General features: G+C 40.1%; 2 protein-coding genes across 2 annotated transcripts in view; both read left to right on the top strand.

Moving 5' to 3' along the window:
• Positions 1 to 11,132, top strand: part of Nos (Nitric oxide synthase) — a 43,082-nt gene extending 31,950 nt beyond the window's left edge. Inside the window, exons 12-19 of the mRNA XM_017170558.3 lie at positions 545 to 689; positions 1,480 to 1,584; positions 1,701 to 1,771; positions 7,394 to 7,727; positions 7,939 to 9,081; positions 9,610 to 9,734; positions 10,500 to 10,566; positions 10,759 to 11,132. Of these exons, the coding sequence (XP_017026047.1) occupies positions 545 to 689; positions 1,480 to 1,584; positions 1,701 to 1,771; positions 7,394 to 7,727; positions 7,939 to 9,081; positions 9,610 to 9,734; positions 10,500 to 10,566; positions 10,759 to 10,866 (2,098 nt within the window). The 3' untranslated portion in view covers positions 10,867 to 11,132. The remainder of the gene's footprint in view (positions 1 to 544; positions 690 to 1,479; positions 1,585 to 1,700; positions 1,772 to 7,393; positions 7,728 to 7,938; positions 9,082 to 9,609; positions 9,735 to 10,499; positions 10,567 to 10,758) is intronic.
• A 4,227-nt stretch (positions 11,133 to 15,359) lies between these two features.
• LOC108077232 (uncharacterized) overlaps positions 15,360 to 22,624 on the top strand; it is a 29,210-nt gene continuing 21,945 nt past the window's right edge. Inside the window, exon 1 of the mRNA XM_017170490.3 lies at positions 15,360 to 15,452. The gene's annotated coding sequence lies outside the window, so the exon portion shown is untranslated. The remainder of the gene's footprint in view (positions 15,453 to 22,624) is intronic.

Here is a 22,624-nt window from a genome sequence, read left to right as displayed (position 1 = left end):
GAAGCACACCAGCGATGTCTGGCGGTGAAGCAGGAGCAGCAGAAGGCTTTTCCCCACTTACATGTTTGCCGAGGAAAACCCACTTCACTTACCCCCTTCTTTGTTTTCCCCAATGCCTTTGCACTATGCATAAAATTTTATGCGATTTCGCTTTAAATGGCAAAGGCGCGCCAAAGGGTGCAATGCCAGTCGGCAGCCTTTGTGCAATAAAATGCTTATGCTTATGCGACGTCCCCCGTTTGATTATTGACTAACCATGTGCGAGGGTCCTTACAACAATAATCAATATATGCTCCAAGTCGTAGAGTCGTAGACAATTTTCCAATTACATGTCGTGTCAATCAAAGTGGCTATATCAGCCGACGACCGTTATGTTCCATGTTCTATGTGCTATGGGCGGTTATGGCCTTTCCCCCCAACATGAAGGCTTATGAGTGTAATGATGATGATGACGGCTTGGCTGCGGCTGACGCAGCTTTAAGTGGGTTCAGTCTGTGGCTTAAATCTCTGACCAATAAACACTCTTGATTCCCCTTTGTTCCAGGGCTGTGAAATTTACATCGAAGCTATTCGGACGGGCTTTGTCGAAGCGTATCAAGGCCACTGTGTTGTATGCCACCGAAACTGGTAAATCGGAGCAATATGCCAAGCAATTGTGTGAGCTGCTGGGACATGCATTTAATGCACAGGTGAGTTTGAGGGGAAATGTATAAGAAAAGGGGAAGATAACTTGATTAAAGACTACCAGAAACAAATATCTTTATATCAAAAAATATATGTACCATAGGAGAAGCTACTCTTATACGAGAAAGAATATCTTTTTCCATATGTTGCCCATAGGCCAAGGCACCTAACCTTAACAACAACTTAAGTTGGATTTAAAATACCCAGTAACCACACACCAATGGCTAGTTTCCCTATTTTACAAATTTGAGCAAATAAAGCCCCCGAAATGAGCTCGAGACCCGGCATATTTCATACGGCCAAATGACAGGCCTAATTTGACATTATAAAGCGTTCTAACCTACTTCTAAAATTAGTCTCATTTCGGGTTCCCTGCCCCTACTTAACCTGCGACCTTAGGCCAATGTGCAAAGGCCAGCTTGGCCACATGAGACAAATTAGCATAAAACCGAAATTTACTTTTACACTTTTTGTGGCTGGCACCAGCTTGTGGGTAGTGTCCATTTTGGCTTGATCCGGAGGAGCAGCTACTGCTCCTGTCATGTGTGTGTATAAAGGCTGGCAAAATAAGATAAGCTGCAAACACCTGCGACAAACTACATACAACACAGGATACTAGCTCGAGGAGCCTGGGGCTCATTAGGCCAGCTTTCGGGTATTGAGATTGGTGGGATGCGTGAGCCAGGATATAATGACCACAAAAGTGTCTGTCCTAGCAAAAAAAAAGAAAGGAAAGAAGATGGGAAAAAGTACATAATGCGCAATGCTAAGGCGGTAAATTGTTTATTCATTTAGATATATTGCATGTCCGACTACGATATATCCTCCATTGAGCACGAGGCCTTGTTAATTGTTGTGGCCTCCACCTTTGGCAACGGCGATCCCCCCGAAAATGGCGAGGTAAGTTCAAGTCTCCCCCAGATCATATCAAGCTAATTAATGGATTAGGCCACGAGAGAGAGCGACGCCTCCTAACGACCTTTAACTTTTCGTTCTCGTTTCGGTTGTTTGCGCAGCTCTTCTCCCAGGAATTGTATGCGATGCGTGTCCAGGAGCAAGCGGGCGAGCATGGATTGCAAGACTCCAGGTGAGTCAATAAATACAGTTTTGCCTTGGTCCTGTTGGGTCCTTGCATAAATTTCGAATAAATCAATTTTTTTTGTATTGCAACCGTGGCGAGGAGCGACCAGGAGCCGCAGCTAAATTGCTTTTTAAGCAAGTTTTCTTTCATTTTGAATTTCAAGCTTATGCAAATGGTCCTGGCGCTGTCCTGCGGTGGCCATCTTTGTGTATCAATTTTTATTGCATTCCTTGTGGGGGACACGCAGCCAGATTTTAATCCCTTGTGGGGGAGCACACAAGTTGGATTAATTAATTATTTTTTTATTAAGAGAGACGGTCCTGCAAAGGGAGGATGCCATGAAAATGTTTCGAGGAAAAGAAATGTTTAAATATCAGAAGGCCAAGTTTTGTATTTATGGTGGAATCGGGTTTTTATTTTACTTAAGAATTTGTTTATTAGTAAACCTTTTTATTAAATATTTAGGTAAATATAATAATAAATTAATTGTAATTAAATTTCTCAAGAGAGTATTTGAGTATATGCTTTACAATTTTCAAGAGGTTTTTATCAAAATGTTTGTAATGCAATTACTTTATGCAAGTCCCCTAGAGGTTTACAGGAAAATGCCTTTAAAAAAAACCCAAAATTATATTAATCTCGGACTACCTAATCCATGTAGAAGTAGGGCATGCCCTGTGTGTCTCTCCTTATTCGATTTCTGGGAATTCTTGTCTCGACTCACATTATTGCTGACACATATTTGGCATTTTTGTATTATTAATTGGCCGTCGTCGCACATATTCTGCTGGCGTATGCGTGTCAGGAGCTTTAAAATTACAAACGCACACATCCTTGTTGTGCCCAATGGAACACATGCCCGCACACAAAGGATAAAGACACGACGCACTTAAGTGCGTGCCGCTTGAGAGAGCTGACAAATCCGCGCAATTTCCCCTTTCCTCTGCCCTGTTAAAAAAAAAAAAAACAATAACAATAATTTTGTTATTTCGATATTTTCCCTCACGTATGTCTGTGGAGGGTTTTTATGATGTTAGGGGGATTTCCGCTTGACAACTTTGACAACTTGGGGCACACTCGCACACGCAGACACACACACGAGCTAAATTTATACCCGAACAAGCTGTGAGTTGCGAGCTGCCTGTTGAGAATGAAATTGAAAATTCATATGGCGAGTCCTCGAGGAGCTACCCTCCTTTTCCAACGGATGGAAGCCAATTCAATAATATATTACAGGAGTCAGGAGGCCTTAAAAAATGTCCTGCGGCCGCTTTGCCGTTAAGGGAGATACTTTAATTGAAAAATAATGGCCGGGAATCTCTGATCTGACATAATTGTGCGTGCTGTTTACTGAATGTTTATTAATTTGTATTTATTATAATCATAAGGCAGGATGTGGAGTCGGTGGCTCTTCTCTTGGGAGCTTTTACTCTTTTTGTCTGCTCTTAAAACCAATTAATTTGATTTATTATTTCTTTTATATAAACCCATTATGTGTATATTTCAGTGTTTTGTTGTTAAAAGAGCCTGAGTTTATTTAGGCGGAAGCTTTTCGCAGAAATCGAGCCAAAATCTGCGTTAATTGGATGCCTCATGCCATTGAGCTTATGATTAATTGTTTAATTAAATATTCTGTGTATCTCTGATACATTTTTAGGCATAGTTGGGTGTCAATTTAATTGGAAATTTTGCAAAATAGTCACCAAAATAATTTACAAAATACATAAAATAGTTGATAGGGGAAAGTGACATTGATTTCTAGGGGTTCTTTGTGCCGAATATCTTCGCCTGAAACATTGAGAAATAAATTAAAGGAAATATAAAATCCATAGAAAAATAAAACCATTCATTTCTGTGGTCTATACATTTTTTTATCTTACCTTTTTTTAATATTTACCTTAATTAATAGAGTTTGATGAATAATAGGTATAAACAATTACAGTTAATTTTTTATTATACATTTTCCAAAGTCTTTTGAACTATCTTAGCGATCTCAAAAAAAGTAAAGTAAATATCTAGAATTGTTGTAAATTTGCTCTCTAAGCTCTTAGCTATTTGTACAATAAATTAAAGCACTCTCCTTAATCGAAATTTCGGCGCCTGCACAATTTTTGCCAAGGCAGCATTAGAGGAATGAGTATGTCTTGTCCCACGTTGCGTATGAGCAATTTAAAGAAACAAGCTGTTGAGCTTGATGCCGAAATCGCTTCGGGGAGAGGCATCAACAGCAAACTCATGTGAGTCTGAGCTGGAGCCTGGCTGCTGCTGCTGAAGGACCTTCTTTTGGCTGCTTAAACGCTCGAGTGAGCTTTGCCTCGTGTATTTGCTTTTGCTCCCTTTTTCCCGAGGCATTTTGTCGCTTCGGAAATTGCTTTGCTGTTAATTGTTTGCCTCAATTGATTTAATTTTAAAGCTCAACGCTTGCTGGTGGAACTTTGCCGAAGCTGAAACTGAAACTCAAATAGTTGCTTAATAGTTTTCAAATAGTTTCGGAGTGAAAATTGAAGCTGAGCAGCAGTGACTTCTTGATGCAAGATTGGCACTTAATTTCTTGTCTCTCTCTTTTTATGGAAGACATTCCTAAAAATCAGCGAAAAAGACACAACATACCAGCATCCTGGCCTTGCCCTGTTTTGAGTCAAGTGACTGTCAGCTCAGGCTCACTTAATTGCAGTCTATTATGTCATCAACGCCTCCAAGTGTGTGGGTGTGCGTGTGCCCTTAAGTGTCGCCAGCGACAGGTGTGGGTAGGTGTAAATGGTGTTGTGTGTTCTCTGTGTGTGTTTGTGTTTTTATGTGATACGATGTGAGCACCTGACATCCGCATCCTGTTGTCTGTAAACTGCAACTATACAGGGTATGGGGGCACTTATCCTGCCCTCGACGTCATCGTGTGTCTTCGTTCTCTATCAAAGTTTTCGCTCTGATGACGTCAGAGCCATCAGCTCGCAATTACTTCACTTTGCATAATGAGTAGGACGGCGGGGGGCCCAACACTCGAGTGAAATGGTTGTAAAAATGCTTCGCATCTCTCTATTCAGTGGCCCTTCAAGAGCACACACACAAATAATTACAAGTACAAGTTGCTTGGATAGCGCCACTTGACTCAAGTGCAGTCAGAATAAATACGGGCGAAAAAAAAAATAGCAAAACGCGAAAAACGAAAAAGCGGCCCTACAAGCTTTTAGGTAACTTGGCAAATTAATGGGTACGGGAGAATACACTTGGAGAAACAAAAATAAAGCTTAAAGAGTAGTACAAGGTGAAGTTTATTTTATAAATAAATTAATCATTTTGGAGAGCTTAATATAACAACTTTGAAAGAAGAATTCTGCAACTTAAAGTTTTAAATATTATTATTATTTAAATTAGTTTTCCTACCCTTTTAGTTTTCTTTTTAGCAGTGCCAAAGCACAGAAAAAATGCAGCCAATTCTCCGCGCAGCTTTTTAATTATGCCGCCAGTCCAGGATACTCGGTCTGGCCAAATCCCCCTCTTGCTGGTCCCCGCCAGCCCTTTCGCTTTCAATAGTTTCGCTCTGCCACCTGCCACCTGACGGCAGCAGTACACCTGTAAATTACAACACTCTTTTCACGCATTGCTGCACTTTTGGGGCTGTTGCTGCAGGAGGAAGTGAGAGGCAAGAAGGGATCCTGTGACCCGATTGTCTGTTTGTTTGCCAGGTCCTTTTGCTAGTACCTCCTCCTTCTGCTCCTCCTCATCCTCTCTAAGGATAGTGCGATTTAGTTGATAGGCGTTAGTCAGCTTAAAACTTGCCGTGATTGTCGGAGTGTTGAGTTGTCCTTATTGTTGTCTTGATGAATTGCACATATCCTGGCAACGTAGTTTGAGATGGGATTAGACTTATTTATAATAACAAGAAGAATGAAGAAGAATGTGTGTGATTATAGATTAACATATATACAGGGTGAAGTAAACAATGACTGATAAATAAGCTGCTTGATTGGTTATTATCCTTTAAAGGTATTTACTATTTATTTCAGAATTGAATTGAAATTGAGATGTAATTTAATAATAATATAATTTCGAACTCCTCTACACCTATTAAGAATATTTTGAATTTAGGTTTTATTATGGCTTCTTAATTACTTTAAGCTCTCTCTTAAAATAACATTTGTTGTTACTTAAAACTTACCTTCTCCCATCTGTACATATATTTCCCTCCTTATTTATTTCGTTTCCTGCAGAAATGTAATATCTTTGCCAGTCGATGCATATATTAATTATCCTTTAAGCTAAATTTAGCAAGGAAATGCATCAAGTTTCTGTTGGTTAAGGGTAAATCAGACTAACCCTTCTCTTAATAAGTTTGCGAAGCTAAAATCAATTTGAAGCTAAACTGAACAGAGGTTTAAAATTTTAACTTTAAATTCATGAAGATCTGAATATAATGCAGCTGTCTAGGGAGTAATGACATAATTTAATATTCCACTCCCAGTAGTAGTGGCCTCATCATGGCCATAATCCCTGGCAGTGTCTGCTCCATCACTGGCTGTTAACAAGCTCTTACAAGTTGTAAGCTTCATGCCAGCCACTCGTGATGGGTCCGAAGTCCTGAGCCCGTGGCAACAGGTTTTACGACGATGACGACCCCGGTAAAGCCATAAACTTTGACCCAAAGCCAAGCTGAGCAGCAGGACCTCAAATAGTTTTAAACGCACGATGGAACTGGAACTGAAACTCGCTCTTCTCTCTCTCTGGCTAAAGGAGCCATCAAGATGGCCCACAGAACGGCGAATGGACTAAGGCCAGGGCCAGCTGCAGTTGGCATTGCTGTCTCGGTCTGGCCCAAAGCGGATTTTTCGTCGGTTCTTGGGTTTCGTTAAAAACTGCCACTGTTCATTGTTGAATCATCACTCAAGCGGTTGGTTTTTCCAAGAGGGAAAACTGCAATTTTACAGCTGAGGCAAAGGCATCAGCTCACACGCTGCGAGGGACCACCCTCGCACTGACGAGCTGCTGACGAGCGGATGATTATGTTTTTTTTTTAGTGAATTGCTGCTGTTGCTGCCCACAGTGGATACGAATCCCAGTCCTCATCCATGTCTTGTCTTCTCCTCCCCGGGAATCTGCTCCCTACTTTGTGTGCTCATTTTATTTTGGCAGTTTTTGTACATTTCTCTGGTACATCCCAATGACAAGCGTAATAAATGCTTTGCTGTCAGCCGCTGCTTTTCTTCCTTTATTGTTGCCTCCTTTGGCGTGTTTTGTCCATTGTTTAGATCCTGGGCGCCCTTGACCACGCCTTCTTCTGCTGCGCTCCCTCCAAGCCCTTTTTTGCCGGGGTTCGCCCGGTCTTTTGTGAAATATGAAACTGAGCGACAGAAGCAGCAGCCAAGGGCCTGAGACATAACATATAGTCCTCCTAACAAGCCCCATTTTAATTTGAGTGTTCTTCTGGGCTTGTTTTCCTAAAAAAAAAGAATAATACAAAATGCTACTGAGTAAGGCGTTGCATACTTTGGGGCTGTCGCCGAATAGAGATGCCACTTTAGGGTTATTAAGATTTAATACATTTCAAAGGAAATAATTTAAGGCATCCTCAATACTAATTGATTGCTATCTTCAACTATTTTTTATCTCACGGTATTTCCTTTTTGGTTTCAGCATTGGCTCCTCCAAGTCCTTCATGAAAGCCAGCTCGCGACAGGAGTTCATGAAGCTGCCACTGCAACAGGTGAAACGCATCGACCGCTGGGACTCGCTACGGGGCTCCACCTCGGACACTTTCACCGAGGAGACCTTCGGTCCGTTATCCAATGTCCGCTTCGCTGTCTTTGCCTTGGGCTCCTCGGCCTATCCAAATTTCTGCGCCTTCGGCCAGTATGTGGACAACATACTCGGCGAGCTGGGTGGGGAGAGGCTGCTGAAGGTGGCCTACGGCGATGAGATGTGCGGCCAGGAGCAGTCCTTCCGGAAATGGGCACCCGAGGTGTTTAAGGTGAGTGGACAGTGGAGTGACAGCTTCGTGGGGAATCTTTGCTGGCAATGTTTCTAGGATGATGAATGACACATAACCAACCAACAGTGCGTATACGCAACGGGCTTGGACTAGAGTCATACGTGGCGTATACGCAATATGTGTGTTATCTGTAATAGAACGTCGTCACATTTCTTTCTAGTTTTTTAAATTTTATTTTTACTATTATTAGCTCGCTTGCGAAACCTTCTGCCTGGATCCAGAGGAGAGTCTCACAGACGCCTCCCTAGCCTTGCAGAACGAATCCCTCACGGTGAACACTGTGAGGCTGGTGCCGGCACCCAGCAAGGGTTCGCTGGACAGCAGCCTCTCCAAGTACCACAACAAGAAGGTGCACTGCTGCAAGATCAAGGCACAGCCCCACAACCTGACCCGGCTGAGCGAGGGGGCCAAGACCACTATGCTGCTGGAGATTTCCGCGCCAGGACTGGACTACGAACCCGGCGACCATGTGGGCATCTTTCCGGCCAATCGCAACCAGCTGGTAGACGGTCTCATAGATCGCTTGGCGGGCGTGGATAATCCAGACGAGGTGCTCCAGCTGCAACTCCTAAAGGAAAAGCAGACCTCGAATGGCATCTTCAAGTGCTGGGAGCCACACGACAAAATACCGCCGGACAGCCTGAGGAACCTGCTGGTGCGGTTCTTCGACCTGACCACTCCGCCATCGAGACAACTGCTCACCTTGCTGTCGGGCTTCTGTGAGGATGCGGCAGACCGGGAGCGACTGGAGCTGCTGGTGAATGACTCCTCTGCTTATGAGGACTGGCGTCACTGGCGACTGCCCCACCTGTTGGACGTGCTGGAGGAGTTCCCCTCCTGTCGCCCACCGGCGCCTCTGTTGCTGGCACACCTGACACCCCTGCAGCCACGCTTCTACTCCATCTCCTCGTCGCCGCGCCGCGTGAGTGACGAGATCCATCTGACGGTGGCCATCGTCAAGTATCGCTCCGAGGATGGAGATGGGGACGAACGCTATGGCGTCTGCTCCAACTATCTCTCGGGACTGCGGGCGGATGACGAGCTCTTCATGTTCGTGCGCAGCGCCCTGGGCTTCCATCTGCCCAGCGACCGGAGTCGTCCCATCATCCTAATTGGACCCGGCACAGGCATCGCTCCCTTTCGCTCCTTTTGGCAGGAGTTTCAGGTGTTGCGCGAACTGGACCCCGTGGCGCCGCTGCCCAAGATGTGGCTATTCTTTGGATGCCGCAATCGGGACGTGGACCTGTATGCCGAGGAGAAGGCACAGCTGGAGAAGGACCAGATCCTGAATCGAGTTTTTCTGGCTCTGTCCAGGGAGCCGGCCATTCCAAAGGTGAGTTTTTGTGCTGTGCGGAAATGAAAACTTTGCCACTGCTTTTCCAGGTCAACTGAGGGAGGTTTTGCTATGCACAGAGAAAAAAAATGAATGTGAAACTTTTTGTTTTGTATTTTACAAAATTGAAAAACACTTGGAGTTATTAAATCTAAATCTTTTCACAAAAATCTCCAAATAAATATATAATTTCCATAGAAAATTGTTTTGAAAACTAAGCATCCTTTCCTTGCCAATGTGCCAAAGTTTATTTATTCCCAAAGGCTCTAAAATTAGGAAAATATATTTTATAACTTTATTTTAAGTTTTAAGTTCGCCTTATTTTATTTCTCGATTTATATAAAATATTTTAGCTTAAGTAAAATATTAAAAAGAGTTTAGAAACCCCCTCCTAAAGTGGCACGTTTCAATATTTATTTCAACTCTAAATTTTCCAATTGATCAATCAATGTCTTGTTATTTTCTCTGTGTCGCTAAACAAATGATTTGCTTTCCTGACCCCACATCGATAACGTTTGTGCATTGCAGACATATGTGCAGGACCTGATTGAGCAGGAATTTGATTCGTTGTACCAATTGATTGTCCAGGAGCGGGGCCACATCTACGTCTGCGGCGATGTCACAATGGCCGAGCATGTGTACCAGACCATCAGGTAAGGTTTGCCTCTCTACTTTTCCTCATAGTTTTGCCCTTAGTTTGATTGCCTTTGTGAGTTTGGGGCGACGTTGCTCCTTTTTTTTTCTCCTCACATTTGCTTTTCCAGCGATTTTCCCTGCTGGGAGTTTACGGCTTCCTAATGCCCCCCGGACGGTCAGGTATTTTGCCATCGTTTGGCTTTATATATTTCCTGCCTCTGCCATCCTCTGGCTGGAATTCTTTCAAAGCTCCTGATTAAGTGCCTTATTGTGAAATACAGGCTGGCATCTCCCACACAGGATATTGCATAATGGTGCTTGGTCCTTGAGGGGGGGATTTCAATGGGGAACGACTCGTAGCTCGTAATCATAAGCGGTTTAGTTTAATTGAAACCAAGGCAGATGACCAGGCCCAGTGTCTCAGCTGTTTGCTAATTACAGGTGATAATTTTTCTTACTTTATATTCTAGTAATTATGAGGTAGAACAAAGGCTTAAGAGTTGATATGCTTATTTATTTATAGCACTTATATCGTGATTCAAGAGTACTTTAAGTCACTTAATATTTACCCTTACGTAAGCCAGAAAACGTCCTCTAGTTCAACTACTTTTAATATTCTCCAAAGATTCCTTTAAATCTTAAGCAAGTGATTTTTATCATCCCACAGATTACTATAAATATCTCAGGACATCGAATAAATAAACTGTTTTTCTTAGCTTTTCTGTATTTTCCCAGCACATTTTCTTTCTATACTTATGCTCACTTTTTTTGCTCCTTGACAGGAAGTGCATTGCCGGCAAGGAGCAGAAAACCGAGGCGGAAGTTGAGACATTTTTGCTAACATTGCGGGTAAGTGTCCTTAGCGGTTTATAGAGAAGCTGGGGCCATAAATACCGATAGTGACGAAGGGCTTCCTCCCCGATGCCACACTCGGCGTATGAGCGAGTTTGTTGCAAAACAATGTAAACACATTTGATGTCAGCAAATCTACATACTTTGTGTTGCCCTTTTTTTTGCTATATATATATTTTTTCTTGTTAGGACGAGAGCCGCTACCACGAGGACATCTTCGGCATCACGCTGCGAACGGCTGAGATACACACAAAGTCGAGGGCCACCGCCAGGATCCGAATGGCCTCGCAGCCGTAAAGGGTTTAATATCCTTAGCACTAATCAAAATACAAGGAACTGGGAATACTTAATCCCAGTAACTGAAAAATACCAAGACATTTAACTTTTATTTCTTCCATATTTAAATGCTATTAAATATTGTCGCTTTGTTCATTACTTATACATATGAAGAATATTTAAATCAATTCAATTTTATTATTAATTCTACTGTACAAATCAAATCAGAAATCAAAATCAAAATCTAAATGTTAAAATATATTTCAAATAAATGAATCCGAAATCCATCCAGTCTGTTAATCAAAGAAGGGTTGGAGCAAATGCAATTTCCAGGGCTAAGCGGCTTAAATTGGCTGAATGGGAAAATGGAACGCAAACGGAAGCCAATTGATTCCTATTGGCAAATTGTGCAGAAAATGCAATTTATTAAATAAATACTCATTTCCCTTTCACATAGTTTCTCAGATTTTCCTTTCCGCGGCTTATTCTATTCTACAAAAAATGGGAATAATATCAGCTAGACAATGCCAAACTTGACAAAAAAAATTAAATCTTATAGTTTTACCTTCCGGACTTGGCATAAAGCTATTTTGTTCGGAACAAAGCGGTAATAACAGTGGTTTTAAGAACTCAGAAAATGTTTAAATTAATATATAATTTTAATACAGTAAAAATGTACTATTATATCCGATTAAAACGTTAATGTATAATTATTAACGATCACAATATCGCCATTACTTATACCTAAATTCTAAATCTAAATTCTAGGAAAATAAAAACAATACAATAAGAACCCTTCACTATTTATGAAAACAAGAAAACAAACCTTAATGTTTTTCCAGTTATTATTAATTACTTAGAGTAACTCCTTATCTCAGGCCCCTGTGCATCTCGGAACTAGAGATACGGCTCTGTGGCTGCGCCAACATTCCGGTGGCTGTCTGCGGTTTCAAAGCGTTAACAGATTTGTACCTTGTGCGAAATCCTAAACATCTACAACAGTCTGACTCCGACCGAAGGGGTTCACCCAACCACCTAACCCACCTGGCTGGCGGCTCTCCTTCCTCCCTCCTTTCCTCTCGGGAGTATCTGATTTCAATGCTGAAATTGAATTGTAAGTGCTCGGCGGGCTTCTGTTTGACTTGTTCGTTGTGTATATACTTTTGCAGGGTGTGCGGGTATTCGCGCCATATGGATGGAGAATTGTCCATCAAAATGCCATATTTGTTTTTGCCTTTTATATTCGTGTTTATTTGTTTATATGGCCAAAACGCTGAAACTTATATGGGGCAGCTTCTACGGGGGAAACTCTAGAGATTTTAACAAAATATTTGTATTTTTCATGGGGAAAAATACATAACACTTGTGTTTACAAGACCTATTTTGGCTGGAGTTGCGGTCTTTGGAGCTTAAATTTCAAAATAAATCTTGGGTAAATTACTTTACAAATTAAATTCTTCCTGGGACATGCCTTGGAGATTTTTAAGATTTCAAGAGTATTATTTTAGCCGAGGTAATGCTTGGGTTTTCCAAGTTTCATTTAGAATACCCCTTGTTTTTTGTACTTTTTTTAACGGAAATTTCTACTGCAGTGAGTAGTCGCGGTTTGACTTCTGATTGACATTTTTCCCGCATTTTTTCTTACTTTTTTCTTGGATAGAGCACGCGTATCTCTTTCAATCAACTCGACCTGCGCTCATATTTCAGATTTTGACATATGTCAATGGCAGATACTCAGGAAACTGAAGATATTGCCAAGGAAATCGAAATCAGAAATGGTTTAATGAAGATATTTTGGTAAAAATTTGTTTAGGTTTCACTTAAGCTTAGTATCTCTAAAGGTTTTTGTGGAAATTTAAAATATTTTATTTGAATATTTTAATATTTAAATGTTATATATATTCATATTCTTTTCGAAGACACGTGAAATTAAATAAACTTTCAACGTTTCAATGACCTTTTGCTGCCTTGCATTAATGGTCTCCGGATTAGTCAAATGCAAATTCGGGGAAATTGATAAAGTCGCGTGGCGAAATAAGAATAAAAATATATTTTTGCTGTGGATTGCTTATTTCTTTCCTTTGAAATCGGTACAAGTGATAAGGTAAGTGGACATGCTGACCGAGGCATTAAAGTAAAAAGTCTTGACTTGGCTTTTAGCAAACCAAAAAAGCGATTATCAGACTCTGCAGAAATTGTCGTAAACTGGTGCCAATGGCTTATTGGGTTTTTTTTTAATGCGGCGGAATCACCTGATCTTGTGGCCCCAGGAAACGTGAGTCAGCCAGGGGTTAATTGAGCGGGATAAGCCCTGATTAAGCCAATGGAATGCAGTTCTCCCTCGGATGTGGATGAACTTTGAAAGCAGAGAGTCTTTGGCACGCGCCTTCCGAGTGACCAAAAATGTTACTATAATATGTTAACCGGCTTTTTGGCCCGCTCTGCTCCAAACATACTGCATGCTACACTTGAACAAAATGATATTATTTATTAGGGCTACAAATTAATTAGAATTCCATGACAGGAAGTTGTAATGTCTGTGATTTAGGAAGGAATTTCCATAAAGCTTAGTGCATTTCAATATATTTTATTTACCTTTTTTTTTGACGCAATAAAAACCTTTCAAAACGTTTAAAATGTATTAGCAGAAAAAGCGAAACGCTTTATTATTCACCATAAAGGGCTTTGAGTAATAAGTTAATACATGAAAGTATATATTTATTAATTCATTAACCTGATTTGACCTGATCTTAACTCAGGCAAGCAGCCAAATAATAAATTCCCCATGTAAAATCTTAAATATTTATTTAAAATTAGCTGCTAATTTTCTCGGCGTGCATACACTCTCGATTCCGAAATTAATCAACCGACTTTCGGGCAATCTCAGACGGCCACAACAACCACCGTTTGGATGTTCGGACATTTGGATGGCCCGGGCGGGTCCCACCAACATTCCTGACATAATTCCCAGTGTGTGAGTAAGCAAACGAGTTCGGGAAAAATCGACACAGACGTCATCGGCACAGCTTCACTTTGCCGTTGGCAACAAAAACTGAAGAAAAAAAAAACACAAAAACCACAAAAAAAATGGTCTATAAAATCCACCAAGGTGCAAAGTCGAAAGCCAGCGGGGAAGCTGGAATTTTTAATATTCTGGCCAAGGACTTGTCGAAATATTCCTTTGAAATATGCCAAAATCAATCTGCTTAAAAATTTAATATGGCCCTGAAAGTTATTTTTATAAAACGGTAAGCTAAATATTAAAATAAAAAAAGGAAGTTATGTGTACATTTATTAAATAGGATTTATAAATGATCCAGCTAATAGGAAGCAACATGTTGCCAATAATTTGGCAACAGCAAACTTAATTCTTTTTGCCGGCTCACTACTTTTGCCTTCGATCTTGAGCTGCTTAAGTTCGATTCGAACTTTTATCGGGCGCCGACGTACCCGGCTCAAGCTCAGTGTTGCGCTAATTGGCGTTAAATTAGCCAAGCATATTTTATTAATCATAATTTAAAAAAAAATTTTAAAATTCCAGAAATATAATACTTGATTTAAAGGCTTTTATTTCACTGCTGAAACGATACATTATTGTTTTTTGTGCAGTTCTTTTAAAGTTCTAGTTCTTCTAAGGTACGTCAGACGTTGTGCCTTGGCTCATGTGTGTGTTAAAAGCAGAAATAATTTTTAAATTAATTATAAAGCTTATCCTTTGACTGTTTAGAAGGTTCTAAGCATTAAGAAATGATTTGATTTATTAGCAGACAAGAGGCATCTACAATTTTATACAATTGTAATTAATAAATGGTGTTTTTCCAGACATTGTGGGCCTTTAGCTCCTAATCTGAGATTGCAGAAACCCGTACTACAATTATTTTATTTCTAAATAATCAAACCACCTTTTTTTAATTATATAAAAATAATTACTATATCTTACTATACCCCCTAAAATTTATAAACTTTCTTAAAAACCCGCCGCTATATCGCCGATCTGCCATCGCCGCTCAAGCCTAACATTGCGACTTGAACTTGCCGCCGTTCGAAGCTGGGGTGTGCATGCAGGCGAAGAGTGTGTGTGTGTGCGAGAGAGCTTGGTTACCAACAACAACAAAAGGCAAACATCGCAGCTCTGATGTCGATTTTTTGTGTCGGACCCGCGCTTCGTTTATTTTAGTTAGTAACGAGATTTCGAGCGCTCAACGTTGACGGCGCGGCTGAAAATCGCGGCTAAAATCGTCTGAAAAATCGGCTCAAATCGGCCAATAACAAGCTCGGCGCACACACAGTGCGTACTCCGTAAGCGGGACGAGCCCTACTGCTACTCTTACTGCTACTGTTGTGCGTGTGTGACTGTGTGCGGGCGCGGACATGAAGTGAATAAGAAATTGGAAAAGCACTAAAACATAACATGTACCTATGGTATATACATATCTAAAAAAAAAAAATAAAGAAGAAATATAAATAAAAATAAAATAAAAAACGCAAAAGAAAACGCAAGAAACGTGGGTAAGGCCAAAAGCGAGGCAGCAACTATTCGGCGTCTTCGCCGATAATCCGAAAATACGAAATACATAGCGCGAAATATTTTTATTTCGGCTCCAAATGTAAGTACTGTACGGGTGTTAGTTACAACAAACTAGGAGACACTTGTCATAAATTACAATAACAACGAAACTAATACACAAGTTGTTGACTGTCGGTTGCCAAGAGTGAAATTATTGAACAAGAAATTTCAAATTTGTTTGGCTTTAGCTTGGTGATTTTCAGTCTGCAAAGAAAAAGGGGGAAAAATGCGCCAAAACTTGTGTATATTTATGGGGGTGAACATAGGGTTGTGGAAATAATTCAAAAAAAATTAGAAAAGATTGTTTTAAATAAAAACATACTTATAATAAAATAGTCTTGTATGAAACACTCCACCTATAATCACCACTGGTTCCTTTGAAGTATCTGTTTACACAATACTTCTGGTTAATTGGTCTTTAAAAGGTGTTTCAAAGTAGTGTCTCCCTCCGAGATTGTTTCGCTTTGTAAACATAGTTCAGTTACCTGTTCGATATATATATATCTACACCTGACAAGCTCTTGGAAGCTCGTCTATTATCACATTTTGCTCTTTATTTCAGTGTGTTATGTGTCGTGTCTATAAAAATATAAGAAAAAACTGTCTGCATTTTTGAGTGTCGTCTAAATGCTGATTTTTACGATTACAAGTGTTTGAAATGTATTCAAAATTTATGAGACTTGCCGCCTGCCGTTGCCGTTGTCGTTGCCGTTGCCATTGCTATATAGCAACGATGTGTGGGGCAGATGGAATAATGCCATTCGGCGGCACAGCAGCCCAGACCTTACAAGGTTCATTGCTACTTACTTGTCACAATTTTTTCCCGACCGACCGTTCGTTGTTTCATGTTTCCATGTAGGCTTGTTGTATAGATAATAAACATTAAGCTTAATGGCATTGTTGCCGGGCTATATCCAACTACTATATACAGATGCAACAACTAAATCAACAATAAACAAATGGCGAGCCACGCGTGTCTGCCTTTTTAGCCGTGGCTTGTGAACTTTTCTTGTGGGTTTTTCTCCTCTTTTTTTTTTTCCTTTTGACAGCTTCTCTATAATGGCGTGTTAATTCCGACAGCTATTGTATTGAAATCTGAAATCTTTTTCCTCAATTTTTGGCACATTCATTGGGGATTCTTTGCAAATTAAGCGAAGCCTCTTCGCGGTTATAGAAAATTTTCGCAGCTTGTCAGGCGCCGCAATTAGTTGATTTAAATTATTAACTCTGTCCGCGTTTGTCCGAGGTTCAAGGTTAAGGATGGCCCATTTAGATGAGTTGCTCAAGTGGCATATAGCATATACACACAAATAAATATAAATCAGACATCTAAATGCATGCGAAATCTTTTGTCCGACCGCGTAGCTCCGAGAATTATTATAGAATAATTTCTGTTACGTGAGATTAAGCAATATGCTCGGACAATGTCGCGTGTTGATGATAGTTCAGCGATGTGTTTTCTCGCCTCAACGCGACAGTATATATCTTTCACGTGTGCCAAACGCCTCACAGCAAAATATAATGAATTTGGAGTATGATTTATACCTTATGGCCTGAAATGAGGTCACTCTTGACGTTCTACCCGAAGAGCTTTAATGTATCTATTAAGTTTGTTTATTTCAGTTGATTTATATTTATTTAACGTTGTCTGTTTTAAGTTAGATATATTTCCTAGTGTATTGCCAAGAATATATATCAAATATATTTCTCTGAGAACCCCCGCTTATGGCTGGAACTTCCTGCTGGCCAGTTTAGACTGAAAAACAAACAGAAAATATTCATAATAAATAAAGAAGGTGGCAAGTAAAAGGCAGGCGAGCCAAACAAATCAAACACAGCAGTGCAAAAATGGCTTGCAAAAGCGGCCAAGACAAAGCAAAGACCACAGAGCCAAAGTGGCTAAATGCAAAAAATCATTAAACGCATTTTAACAACGCTTAACCCTCGACAGCCGGGCAGCGCCGCGCCACTCCGCGCCACTCCGCGCCCACGAACCCGGCACGTGGACCCATTTAAAGTAGTGCAGACGAGCGATAAAATTGAAGCCAAAATCCAACTCGTACACATCTTCAAAAATAAATATATTTGTGAATTTTTATGAATGAAATGCCAGATGAGTTGAATTTGAATTGGTCGTCGTTGTCAGTCGCTTCCAGCTTTTTGCACAAATTGCGTGGCTACGGCAACACCGTCTGCATGGCTAAGTAATGGGCACTTTTGAAAACCAAAACCGAAACCGAAGCCCAGACCTCTTACGTAGAGTGGCTTAAAAAACAAAAAAAAGCAGAGTATGTACAGCAGTAAAACCTGCAGAAATTAGCTTTAGCTGCTCACATGTAATTTTCCTTTAATTGCTCATCTCATAAAAAGTGAAAACATAAACGAGTTATGAGCATTTAATCCCCATGAATAAATAGGCGAAAAATTGATTCGCTCTCGGCCATTTTTTCGCTCACTAAATATTAAATCAATTAATTTGTTGCACATTGGTTACCAGGAAACGACCGCCCCCTATTCGTATTCGTATTAAATTTTTTTCCCTACGTCACTTCTGACTTTGACAAAAAACCCCAACTGCTTGATTCACTTGAACTTCATGAATATGTTTGCTTAAACCCAATAAAGGTGAAATATATATAAAATTTTTTTTTTTGGTCACTGCCGGGCCCAGCAAAGTATAAATAAATAAATACAAAACTTTTAATGAAAAGAAAACAAACATAAATTCAATGAATAACTTCAAAAACATTTAATTTATTACCTTATTGGCTTGCCTTACTGTTGTTATATATATTTAACGCATATTAAAAGTGCCATTTTGAAACAAGCTGCCACTCAACAAGGTAAACAATTAGCGAAACTAAGTTATTATTGTTTCGCTGATGACTTAACCATCCAATTTCCGGTCGCCACTTGAAGTATTTTGTGGCTGACGCATCTTGAATATTATTTTTTTTCTTTGAAGAGAGAGTCTGGCGGGAAACCCTTAGTAGCAGATGAAAAAAATTCTGCAACTCTTACAAAAGATTCATTTCGTTTCGCTTGAAATTCGTAAACATATTCACAAGTGACTCGAGCCGTGGCTTTGTTTATATTGTTTCTGTTGGAACCTGTTTACCCATATTTCTGCTCAAACGAAAATCATAATAATAACATCGACCAGAATAAGATGGGGCATACTTTATTATTTTTGGAAATTTTGTCAGCTTAGATCATCTCTGGCCGAAAAATGCGCATCTAATCACACGTGACTGTGTTTTGTGGCCGCCATTGAACAGAAATATTCCAATAAAAGGCGCCCCGGGCAGCCTTCGCCACGTACGTGTAGTTTTAATTAATTTTCAAAATATTTAAAAAGCCCAGCCGGGTGCCCTCAACAATTCCGAAATGCGCTTAAAAATGATTTTGCATGTTGCGGCCTCATTGTGAAATGAAATGATATTGAATATCGATCGGCTGTGTGTTTGTCCAGCCCCACTTGACTCATCCGTATATAGATTCGGGTTTTTTTTTTTTTGCAGTTCTCTGTGCTGGCCTATACTATTTATTGCGAGCATTAATCACTGGCACTATAAAAACACAAATAACACCGGGCGGCTCTGGAGGAACCTGGTTTCGTCTCGACTTTATGAGGGCTTCGCCTTGTGCTAAACATATTCGGCAATTTATGTTTTCCCATTAAGCTAAATGTTCAATTAGCGCCCAGGCGTGATATTTTGGTTAATCAATGTCAGGGCAAGAAGTGAGTTATATGGGGGAAAGGAGGATGTGTAATAAGATATAATAAGATAGATCTGTGTGGATTCCAGCGTCAGGTGTGGGAAAGGCTGTTCAGAAAAAGTTGGATAGTTACGGAAGCATTTTTAGTTTATTTTTAAAGAAAATTTGAAAGATTTGTTTACAAATAATAGCTCTTTCCTCTAAGGCGTACTGCCGGAATTTAAAAGTTAAACTAGTTAAAAGCCATAAGCTTTTCTTACTTATTATTATCAATAACAAACAAATTAATCAACTATTTTGAGGGCAACAATTTTTGGTCTGTAAGTTAAAAGTCCTTCCTTGTATCGAATTCTTTTGACAATCATTACTTGCAGTAAAGTTTTCCCTGCCTAAAACTTCTGGCCAAGTAAGGCGAGCTCTCTGCAATACAAGTTGTTGATTTTCGGTGGCCTTTTTACCCACACTCTGCCCCTCTTGGAGTGTGTTCCTGTTGCCATGGCATCCACATGTAGGCAAAGTGCCACAAAACTGTTGTAAGTATCTGCTGGATACGAAATTTATAACAGAAAATACCCAAAGGAGCCGGAAAACTTTACCTCTACCCCCCCCCCAAGTGTATTCCCCAAATTGTAGTTATAGCAAAACAAGCGTAAACAAAAACCTTTTCTCAGCGGAAGGGGGGGTAAATATTCATGCACAATTTGCATTTTGACTACAAAGCGGCTGAGCGTCAACTACTTTACGTCAAATTTTTGTGTCAAATCAGCGCAAAATTCAAAGGCGTTTAGACAGTCCGCCCCGAAAGGCATTTCCCGGTGAACGACCCACGGATTTCGCTGGCAGCCCTTCTTCGTGGCTATTAGAACCCGTCGAAGCTGAAAGCTGAACCGGAGCTGCGGCTAGTCGCCAAAATGCAGAGCAAACATTTTAAACAAAATGTCAAGAACGTAACGTGGCGCTGACACAGACACACGCGCTGCCCGCGATAGAGTTATTGTCTTCGGATAAAAGGGTAGTTACTTGGGTTAGTTGAGTTCTTCATTTGGAGGCACTGTATCTGATTAAATAAAATATATACTAAATATACACTAGTTGGGGGTGAAAGAATTTTAGAATTAGGTTCTGTTAAGACTAAATTTTTCATATATGTATTTATTATCTACAAAATTTAAAGGTTGCTTTTGATTTATTTAAAATATTAATCTGTTTTATAAGCCTATATAATCTTAAAAGTTATATAGTCACAAGAAAATGTCCCAGTTTTTATTTACAAAGTCTCCATTAATATCTCCCTTGTTTCTATGTATTTATGAGTCAGTGTTTCCCCTACGAAACTTTATCGATTTCAGGCAGTGTGTGCAGTCAGCGAACCAAGAATAATTCAGGATATATCCTCTATGCGACGTGCAGTTTCTGTGTGCCTTTCGGGCCTGTCAAAATGAAAATTCGCATACGGAAACAGCAATAATTGCTGCCACAACACTTGCGATGACAGGCGGCCAACACACCGACAAAGTTGCTCGTTTCATTGGCATTGGCTCGGTTTTAATATTTCTTTTTTTTTCGGCCGCTTTACAACTTCCCCCTGCACCAACTCGTTTTTTGTTGTTTTTTATTGGCAGAGGAAACGATTTGTATCTGAGAGATCGGTGTATATATCTGTGTCGTGGCCCACTTTTGCGTGGCAATAAGTGAATTTCACTCCAAGTTCAAGTTGAAACTGCGACAGAGACAGAGACGGACGAAAAATCCCGGCCAAATTAGATAAACATGTAAATGATTATTGACATAAAAAGGTTGCCAGGGGGGCGGCGGGCGAAGGCATGAATAAATTCCGAATGTGTGTAATATGCATATGAATAATAAGAAAAGGACACAACTGGCGATACAAATTGACGTTTTATTTGCCTTTCACCTGATGACAGACGACAGCAGGCAGACAGCCGAGAAAGGACCTTTTCCTTGCTGGCTTCCTCCACCTCCCCAAGGAGACGGAATTCAATTCAGAGAGGGAGACAGGAGGTTGGAGGTAGGGAACACAAGACTGGAGGCAGCCAGACGAACCCAAAAACCTCAACGCATAATGAAGTAATTGACTGAATTTGTCTTTGGCCAACAAGGAAAGTTGTTGCGGGCATACAGCTTTAAGATAGAAATGTATCTATACACTGGAGTTAAATTGGCAGTCGATCTTAGGTGGGATATCGTCTATTTTTTTTAATATAAATAAAGAGAGGTTCAAGGTTTCCTATGCTGATTAGCAAAGTACATCGAGAAGAAAGGTTCGATTTAATACCTTTAAAAAATACCCTGCTAAATGTCATTTTAAAAATATAGTAATATATTGATCTTAAAATATCGAAAAACCTAACGTTTAAAATATTTAAGCAATTTAATTTTTTTCAATTATAATTAAAGTATTTTTAAAGTACATATAGAGATACAAATTGGATTTCAAAAACCGATGTAATCTAGAAATTTTTACCTTTTCCCAGAGTGTATCTGTCGACGCAACAGGGATGCTGCTCCCCATCGACGATGATACATTAAAAGTTCGCCATCCCGCTTTGACTTTCAAAATGTGAATGCACTTTTGTTGTACGTGACAGGTTTTTGTTGCTCCACTTTTGTTTTCTCATCTTGTTTTTGGCTTTTTCTTTTTTTTTTCTTTATATATATATTTTTTTTTGCTGAACAGCAGGAAGGCGAAGACGCGCGCTTGGGTTTATTGACTTTTTGACTCACATTAAATGGGTCTTAAATTCTTGAAAAGTTTTGATGCGATGGCTTAGTTTAAGCTGGACAGCCGATGACTTACAGCAGGGGCTTTATGGTTATTATTTTGGCTGAGTAGAGTTAAGGTAACCACCAAATGTTATGGCCAAGCGAATATTGCGAAAATAAACTCAATTATCGGGGCTCTCGATGTTTCTGTTTCTGGCAAAAAAAATTGGGTCAGCCCTGAAATTAAAAGCATAACAAATAAATAGTTTTATTCGAATTAGATATATACTATATAGGCGGACAATTTCCCCAATTTTGGCAAAATACACAAACACATTAAATAAGCGAAAAATATTTTTTAGCAATCACTTAAACAAGTCACGTGCATGGAACAGGGTCGATTATGGCTAATCAAGGGGAGGTTACACACAAAAGACAACAGCAATTCGAATCAGCAATAACCTGCTCAGCTGCCCCGTATTATCAATTAAAATCGGAAATAGAATAAATAAAGCCAATGAGTGCGTGTGAGGTCAGCTCGGCGACTTCCTCGACTTCCTCCTATTCAACCCTGCGATGACCCTTCAATCAGCCTGCGTGTGTTTGTCAGTTCGATGGAAACCAATTGCCGACGGCTGTCAAATTAACATTACCCACAATGTATAGCTTTTGTTACGAATATATATGTTTTGTGGTTTTGCCGAAAAGGTTTCATTGATTGCCTGAATTGCTAATGGCAGTTGGCCGACAAAATACCTTGATAGATGA

Source organism: Drosophila kikkawai, chromosome 2L, assembly GCF_030179895.1.
Source record: "Drosophila kikkawai strain 14028-0561.14 chromosome 2L, DkikHiC1v2, whole genome shotgun sequence".
Taxonomy (NCBI): Eukaryota; Metazoa; Arthropoda; class Insecta; order Diptera; family Drosophilidae; genus Drosophila; species Drosophila kikkawai.
This window is presented reverse-complemented; position numbering and strand designations above follow the sequence as displayed.